Source organism: Pogona vitticeps, chromosome 1 (genome assembly GCF_051106095.1).
Source record: "Pogona vitticeps strain Pit_001003342236 chromosome 1, PviZW2.1, whole genome shotgun sequence".
In the NCBI taxonomy this organism is placed as follows: Eukaryota; Metazoa; Chordata; class Lepidosauria; order Squamata; family Agamidae; genus Pogona; species Pogona vitticeps.
Window position 1 is genome coordinate 169,691,520 of NC_135783.1, and position 9,268 is coordinate 169,700,787.

General features: G+C 42.8%; 1 protein-coding gene and 1 long non-coding RNA gene across 3 annotated transcripts in view; one reads left to right on the forward strand and one right to left on the reverse strand.

Moving 5' to 3' along the window:
• The window catches only part of FTCD (formimidoyltransferase cyclodeaminase), a 47,410-nt gene extending 42,108 nt beyond the window's left edge, over positions 1-5,302 (reverse strand). For both annotated transcript variants that reach the window (XM_020814836.3, XM_078378725.1), the window contains exon 1: positions 4,724-5,302. In XM_020814836.3, coding sequence (XP_020670495.3) covers positions 4,724-4,777 — 54 coding nt within the window. In that variant the 5' untranslated portion in view covers positions 4,778-5,302. The remainder of the gene's footprint in view (positions 1-4,723) is intronic.
• Positions 335-9,268, forward strand: part of LOC140701366 (uncharacterized) — a 29,669-nt gene continuing 20,735 nt past the window's right edge. The window contains exon 1 of the long non-coding RNA XR_013537806.1: positions 335-472. This is a non-coding gene — a long non-coding RNA (uncharacterized LOC140701366). The remainder of the gene's footprint in view (positions 473-9,268) is intronic.

Consider the following 9,268-nt stretch of genomic DNA (forward strand, 5'->3'; position numbering starts at 1 on the left):
AGAAACAGTTAGCAGAAAGGCAGTCGACTCGGAAACAGCCCTTGTCGAGTGAGTCTTAACAGATTGTGGAAATAGAATTCTGGCCCAGTGTAACACAATAGTAGAAATAACCCAGAGAGAAAAACACTGAGAGGAAACAGGTGACCCTTTAGCTGCGGTATCATAACAGACAAACAATCTCTTGCGTAATGCAAAAGGAAGCAGTCTGAGAGATATGAAAGGCCAGTGTCCTACAAATATTCAGCATGTGAAGGTCTTTTTCCAAGGCTGCAGATGGGTTGGGAAAGAAGGTTGGACAGACTATAAGCTGGGAAAAGTGGCAGTGAGAGACCACTTTGGGAAGAAAAGAGACATCAGGGCATGCCATAACTTTGTATTTGAAAAATTGCAGAGATGGAGAGTCATGTCAGAGGGTGCACAGTTCACGGTTCAACGAGCAGATGTGACAGCAAGAAGGAAAGCAGTCTTAAAAGTGAGTAAGTGCATGTTGCAGGTGGCCACAGGCTCAAAGGGAGGCCTCATAAGGGAAGTAAAAACCACCTGCAAGGACCATTGAGGAGGAGGCAAATGGTGGTCAGGGAAGGTACATTTAAGGCCTCTCAGGAACAATTTTAGGCTGGTGTGTTTGTGGAATCAGGAATCCAGAGATCCTTCAGGCTGATGTGAGATAACAGCAGTGAGGCAAACCTTGAGAGAAGAGGAGGATAGGCCTTGCTGCTTTAGCTGAAGGAAGAAACTCAGTATCAGGCTGAGAGAAGGGTGAGATGCTGAGCAACCCCTGGAAGCAACAAAGGATTGGAAACTATGCCATCTGTAGCTATATGTGTGAATGGTGCAATATTTCCTGGCTGTTGCGAAGACTGTTTTTATTTCCATTGTGTCCTCCATGTTGTTAGTTTGAGGCAGCCTAGATCTGGGTGAAGAATCCTTTTGCTGTTCTGAGATACCACGTCTGCATGCCTCGGGAGTCTGAAGCGATCTGACACCATCTGGAGGAGAGGAGTGAACAAAGCTTGTCTGGACCACTATGGGGTCAACAGGATCACATTTGCATTCTCCAGCCTGATTTTGGTGACCACACAGTGAATTAAGGGAAGTGGGGGAAACATGTAGAGAAGGCAACGATCCCAGCAGAACATGAAAGCATCCCCTAGGGCCCGAATCCACAGCCTCAAGTCCGTGGCCTGGTACCTGGGCCATGGCCTTGGCAGGACTGGGCCGTGGAGACAGATCTCTCCCCCCCCCCGCACATATGCCCCTACGCACACATACACATGTCCCCCATCTCTGATTCAGGTGTAATGATGATGGCTGATGGGGGCTAAAACTTGAAACCAGAATAGTAGGATGGATCCAAGGTGGATGGTGAAGCTGAGGGCTGGTGAGAAAGAGACGGTCAGGGGTCCAGATTTGTGGCAATGGGGCTGGTGAGATTTGCCCAAACAAGAGAGGCACTTGGAGTGTCCATCTAACAAAGGGGACTGTCCTGCCACAGGTCGTACACAGGGGCCATAAAAGGCAAGAAGGAGGAAGGGGGAAGGAGAAAAATTAAAATAAAATAACGAGACTTACTTTAAGGAGAGGGACACAATAACGTAGTAAATAAATTTCACTAGGAAAGAATAAAGGACTTCAAAGTCCAGCGGAGACTAACAGTAGCTCTAGTGAATGTCCCTAGAAGCCTTCACTAGCGATGGCTAAAAGGAACTGAGAGGGTCAGGTATTTGCATGCTAATATATGCACACTGGGAGAGGGAGAGATTAACGGTCTATCTAAGCTCTAGAATGTTCCAAAGTATCAGCGGGAGCGTTTACATTGTTCTGAACTGCGTTGCTACATTTCTTTCTACTTGAACTATTATATCAGGATACACTGGTCTTTCATTTTGTATTGATTCTTTTTCTCTACTGTTTCTTGGGGCAATCAGCCCCCTCTTGTCCTTTTAAATTTTTTTTACAAAAGTGATATATTGACAGAATGATACAAGCTTTCTCTCCTCCTCTTTTCCCTTTCCTCCTTTACTCACTTGTCCCATTTTCCTTATTTCCCTGCATATCTCTCCCTCTCAGTTCTTGGCTTTCATTTTTCCTTTCTCTTTTGCACAGCACCAGGAAGAGGAAGTGGGTTTTAAAAGACTTGCAAAGTATTGTGAAGAACAGGGTAAAAAAAGAGGGGGGGAGAGACATGAATGCAACACCCCTCTCTTTACAGTTCAAAGCAAGAAATGTCTCTTTCTCGGTTCAAGTGCTCTTTCACGCACAAGGGATGGTTGGAAGGGTGTTTCCTTATGAGCAATGTATTGATGTTGTTTTTGTGGTGGCTACTAACAATTTACCAATATCCTTTTTTAAAAAAAATTCAACAGCAATGTTTATACTTGTTGAAACAATAAGGAATTAAGCAATACATGATCAGTACATTTTAAAATAACTCTCCCACCAAGGAGTAAATAAACGGATTACTGGAACAAATGAATCGATATTAGCTGTGTGTCATGTGAATGGAAAATTTTGAAACAATCCAAGCAATCCAACAATCCAACCAAAAACAGTATAACTGAGGCTTCTTTGGCAAGTGTTATAGAGCCCTGACAGACCTGACTAAAAACTTCACCTCTCTGTTCTGCTAGCCAAGAGGTCCCTCCCACTCCCTTCAGGTGCAAAACAGGAGCATAGCCTTTCTTAATAATCTGCAGAATGCAATTTACTATTTTGCAACTGCCACATTCAGAATTGAACTACTCTTTTCTGGTTCCTCATTGTCAATTTCAGACAACAACAGTGAAACTAGGGCAATTGGCCTCCATATGACTCATGTTAAACATTTACTGAACCCACTATGCAATTTTGTGGTCCTTTAATCCACTGGTTCTTAACCTTGGGTTACTCAGGAGTTTTGGACTGCAACTCCCAGAGGCGTTTCTGGGAGTTGCAGTTCAAAAACATCCGAGTAACAAAGGTTAAGAACCACTGCTTTAATCCATTCTGAAACTCTCCATAGTCTGCTTTATCACCACTCTGAATGAAAACCATCAATGAATAAATGTCAACACCTCATTTCTCAGCCGTTTCCAGATTATTCATAAACAAGGTGTCCCCCCTGTCTTTGACCATTCCAGCCATCCACTCTCGGGGAAGAGGAGGGGTATGGGTTCTTGACCAAAATGTAAAGTGGAGGAGTGCCACCTGGTGCTGTTATTAGGAGGCTTTTCCACATCCCCTGACATGATGTGGCCCATGGAAGGCTGTTCAAGGAAGCAGGGAATCTATCTCTTCCCCGTTTTCCCATTTTTGTCCAGGTTAGGTTGTCAGAGAGGAAAATTGTTAGCTTAGCCTCCTGTGATCCAGTAAAGCAGCTTTGGGTAAATCAAGAACCCAACAGAAGATCATTTAGCAAGAAGGCATATGTTCAAGACATCTGTGTGATTGATGCCTACAAGATGCCTCCAAAACCTTGGGTATTAATTTTTGTTAAAATTAGTTAAAAGTTCAAGGACACTTTGTTGAAATTTGGAGCTATTATGAAGTGTCAACATTTACATGATATGAAAACATTGACAATACAAGTGGGGCAATGAACCTGGCATGCAACATTATTGCTGGATTTTTCGTCAGATATTTGATTAAGTAAACTCTGTTGATTTAAAACTTGCTAAATTTTATTTTACATCTATCAAGAAATGCTTGTTTCCATTTGTTAAATTATCAATTTTGCCATTGACGTATTTGGTGTATTTCTTTCCTTCATTTTTAATGTGTACTAACATTTCTCTTGTTCATAGATTGCCTAACAAACACAGTTTCACATTGTGAATTACTGCAGTCTGCTTATTTAGAAATAAAGCTGGCGAGATAGCTCAGCCAGATATCTCTGACTGTGGAGCTGGAGGTTGGGAGTTCAGTTCCCCACTGTGCCTCCTAGAGAATAGCCAGCCTGTGTGGCCTTGGGCAAGCTGCACACTCCCAGGGTGTCCCCAGAAGAAGGGAATGGTGAACCATTTCTAATTATTCTCCATCTGAAAAACCCTGAAAAAGGCCACCATAAGTTGGAACTGACTTGATAGCACACAATTATTATTATTATTGCTATTATTATTTCTACAGTCTCCAACTCAACGGGTTGCAATGGGAATGAGTCTTGGGCTGCACGTGCAGCTCTTTTGTTCCTTTTTTTCAGGCCAAGAACCAGACAAAGTATGAGGCACCAAAAAATGCTACATAGCCGGTGCAAAAAGAACGGCAGGTGTACACTGGGAAAAGGGCTACATCAAGTCATTATTAACCTTGTATATTGCATTTTCCAGTTTAAGCAATTACATTAAACAGCATTTCCTCCTTCTCTCCTTATCAATTTAGTCTGTTGCACTGAATGTAAAGAATGCCCCTCCTTGAAGGTGCTGTTCCACTAGGCGAATGTGCAACTTTAGTTCCCAAATTCCACCACCCTTTGAAATCTAGGCTGGGTGAAACCTAGAAGGTGTGTGACTGGACAACTCTGGTCAAGCTTCTAACCCTAGAATTCGAATTCCTCCCTTATTTGGGATAAAATACTCCTGGCTGTGTACTTTAAACCTGACACACCAGCGTTACCAGGTAGGACACCCAAAGAACAAAAATAGCCAACACAGGCCAGACTGCATATATTAAACTTAGCAGAATTTATTAAAATCATGAAAATAGCAGAGATTGGATCTCTTCATACAGAAAACAATTCAGAACATACCTCTTTGTTGTTGCCTTCTGAAAAATTAGGAACACACTCCACTAATTTTGACATTGTGTGCCTCACTAGATTTGTGGAACCCCGGATTTTTTTCCCCTCGTCTGCCCTCGACTGCAAAATCTAATTTAGAGGAGCTGGAGATCCAACCTACAGCCAGTGACCTTTCTCCATCTCCTGGGTTTCTCATTAACTATCCTAAACATGCTTTACTAGGTAGGCACTTTGAACTGCTGCCCCTTTGCTTTGCTTTTTAGTTCTGGGCCCACATTTGCTCATCAGGGAGTAGTAGCAGCACTAAAGAGTAAAATGTTGTTGCAAAAACACTTAGGGCTAAAGCCAATTGTAATTTCCAGGTAGAGTAGATCCACTGATTAACTGGGAATTTGACAAGTCAATGCTTGTCAAATGAAACAACAAATTTCATTGATTCGACGAATCTACACTGAGAAGCAACATTACAGTAAAAATAATTGCATTAAAATTAAGTTTAATCTTGCTTTTATGTACCTGAGAAAAGGAAAGCTTATGCCAAAATAAATCTGTTCTTTTAAAATGCTATAATAATAATAATAATAATAAAAAAAAACCACCAACAAAAAAACCAAGAAAACACCAAACGGACTAGATTGACTTGGATTTAGGTGCTCTGTGTTTTTGCTTTGTTTTTGTTAACATTGTTCATGTTGTATCTCTAAATGCAAGAAAAGCTTGGGCCAAGGGCCAAACTGACTAGCAGGTCAGATTGGAAACTTGCACAGACCAGTACCAGTCTGCAGGGATGTTTCCTGTACATCTTCTAGATAAATCCTTGCCAGCCTGGGAGAAAGATGGGCATACTTTACTGTGAATTTAGCTACATTTAATTATTTCAGAAAACCTATCTGAACCTTTCATTACAAGCGTAAACAGATGTTTGCTAACCACTAGTCCAACCACCCGAAGAAATTTTGCAGTATTATGATTATTATCAGAATGTTGATGCTAACTTTTTACATGATTGAAAAAATGCTGTGATACCTCTGAAGCCAATGATTGTGCAACCTGGAGAAGTCTACTGTGGTTCTGTGATATCAGGATGGAGTAAGAAATGATGGATTCCTCTAAATGATCCAGCCATGTTTATTTATAACAATTTAGTTAAAATACTTTTACCCCATCTTCCTCCATGAGAAGGACTCAAGGCAGCTTACCAACAATGAAAGACAGTATTTCATTCTGCCTTTCTCCTCCTCTCCCATTTTCCCTCTTGCACATGAGATGACTCTGGAGACAAAATTAAAATACATGTTTCCTAACAGCTGAAATGTCTGCAAGAAAATAAAATGCTTACCTTGGAAGCTAGATAGTTTCCATCAGAAATGGCATCAAAGAACAAACAGAATCCCAAAGGAGAGCATGTGGAAAGCCGAAGCAGCTTAACTGACCACACATTCAAATTAGCAATTGTACAGATAGCCATGCCATTTATTCCAGGAGAAGAGTACAATGTCAGATCCAGATTTTGAGAGGCTCTTGGGTGAGAAACCTGCTGTGTACCTGCTACTTTGCCACTGTCATCACTGTCCATTTGTCCACTCATCTTGTAAGGGCCCGAAGTCATTCCACTGCCAAGCAAAGGAGGTCAGTGAGTCAGTCTCTCATGTCTTTCATCACTGCTTATAAACTTCTGAAGAGAGGATGAACAGGGAACAGCATCAAGATGGAGGAGCAGGGCTGGATGCTCGGTGGGGGTACTTGTAGCCGGTCTTTTTTGGTGACTGTTATAAGCTGTATCTTGATCTCCCCCTCTACAGGGGAGTGGGAGGAAACTTTCAGTTTCCCACGGTTGTGAAGTAACACATAGGAAGAGACCGGGGGGGGGGGGATTCTTTCGGTTATTTTTTTTTTCATTCTTTCTCTTTAAAAGGAAAGAATGGTCACATAGAGTCACTTGAGGTATGATATGGTTAATTATTGCATACAGATGCAAAGATCACTCAAAAGTGACCCTGTTTAACATGATCCAGCTCAATCCAGGCAAGGATAATTTGGCCATCTAGTTGTAACTTCAGTTTGTGAAACACTTTTAGAAGTCTGCATTTGAAGCAAAACTTGACTCTGATCTCAAGCGAGAGGATAAATGTGCAACAATTTACACAGTCACTTCCCTGAACATGCTACTTTTGTAGAGGTTTCTGAAGGGAAAGCAGTTATATTAGTCTTGTTGCAACAGGAACCACAAGAAATTTCATTTTTATGAGGTTATGAAGCAGTTTATACCATAACATTTGTCAGTCTGTGTTCTTACATATGTTTACTATGGAATAACACATGCCTTAAATATACGGCTTCTCGGCCTTTTGGCTAAGATCAAGTGTAGCAAATGTATGGAAAATACATTTAGATAAACATGTACAGGAGTATGTTATTTGCTCAGGTTTTACAATAATTTTTCACTGCAACAGCAGTGGCAAGAAAGGGAATAGAACTGTGTCTAGGGCAATAGATGCAAAGAACACAAAACCCTTTTAAGGTTAGACATCAGTTTCAGAATTGGCCAGTTGAACATAGCAGCCCACCTTTGGCAGGAGGTGTGTTGCTCCCTTCTCTGCCTCCTTCCCATCTGGCAGCAGTGCATGAAGCATGCTTGCAGCTGGTGCCTTATGGTTAAACTGCACTACTGCAGTAAGGACTCTGCTCATGACCTGAGTTCAATCCTGAGTTCAGGTAGCTGGTTCGAGGTTGACTCAACTTTCTATCCCTCTGAGGTCAGTAAACTGAGCACACAGCTTGCTGTGTAGCTTGTATAATTAAACTGTAAACACCCAGAGAGAGCTTTAAGGCTATGCAATGGTATATAAGCAGCACACTTTTGTTATTTGATTTTAGCAATCACAGCAGCTACAACTCTTCTTTTTAAAAGTAAGTCACCTTTTCTTGTAGCTCTCCCAGCTTTGTAATGTGGATAGTGGTGGCCCGTACAGGGCTCTAATCCCTGAAGTCAGGCTCCCTCTCATTCCGGTCTTCGTAAGTATAGTGGACACTCTTGGAGGTTGTCTAGTGGTGTGAGAATGTATTTGTTCCCTGTGTTTTCCCAGGAGTGAACAGAACTGTGGCATGAATCCTGAATATAGCCACCCTGATCCTGATCTGAGGCTTGTAGCCTATGATAGTCAACGGTCAAATGCAAGGGCACTCAGTTTGTGAACACGTGTTCCACCTTGCAGTGTGACGTTGTATGAAAGTGAGAGTGTAAGGAGCTGGACTATAAGGAAGACCCAGCACTAAGTACTTAACTGGTATAGGGAATATGCCGAAATGGGTGGTGGCCATAGCAAGCCCCTAAGAGGGACACCTCTGGGCTGTGCATTGAAACACTGGAGTGATCTGGGAAGCCTGCAGGCTGGCCAGACAAATGAGGAGTTAATACACCTTTGTCATGATGAGTGGCCCTTTCAACCTAGTATCGGGCCTCTGGCATGACAAGTGAATGGGAGCTTTAATTGGATAAACATTCGGGCTTTGGTGGACTGGTGTAATTGAACTCCAGGGAAGCTGGGATGGGACATTGGATGTGCCTATCTTTTTCAAACAGTTAATCTCAACCCTGACCATTATCCAAACAAAGAAAAGGGAGGCAAGAAAATCTTAATTGTTCAACGCCCCGTGACATCGGACAACACCCGTCTCCCCTTACAAGATGATTTTGCCAGCTGTGCCTACCACTCCACCTCCACCCCAGCCAGCTCCCATGGCCCCTGCAGCCTCTCCTGCATTACCCCCACCCAGGGCAGGGGGAGGAGAGGAAGAGGAGATGACCAATGAGGAGGAGGGAGCTGCAGGCAGAGAACGGGCTCACACACCAGAGTATAAACCCTCAAGGTGATTAAGGCTAACAGAGGGCACCCCTCCCCAAATGTGAAGGCGAGCAAAGAGTGTTGTAAGGGCCGACTAGGCAGGTTTATACCCACTGCCTGAGCAATTCTGTATGAGGGGAATAATGAAGAAAGCATCCTTCAAGTCTAATACACTAAAGTGGGCACGAGAACTGGAGATCAGGGTCACCAGATTGTAAGAGTTGGGTTCAACTGGAGAAATATCTTGTGTTACTTCATTAACAGCCCATGGATCTCACATTAATTGGGCCCTGCCCTCTTTCTTTAGAATTGCCATGATGGGAGTACTGAATGCAGAAATCCAGGGGCTGATCAGTCCCTGCAAGACCTCTTGGAGTCCTATTCTGATTTCTTCCTTGAGTGGGTCCTGTTTCATGCACACTGAGTTCTTTCCTGTCTTTAATTTCACTTCTATGGGTTCAGCTTATTTGGCTCCCCCCCTCCCGTATTCCTGGGGCCCAGACCCAAGGTGCTACTGCTGAGGCCACTGCATCTCCAATCACTGTTTTCCCTACTGGGGGCTTTAAGCTTACTTAGCACAAACATCTGTGCTGCTGGAGAGGAAAAATGAACCTTACCTCCCATTTCATAGAATTCCAATATAGCTCGTAATCTCATAAGTAAGTCTTGGCCCAGCAAGTTTGCCAGGCATTTATCCATATGTAGGAAA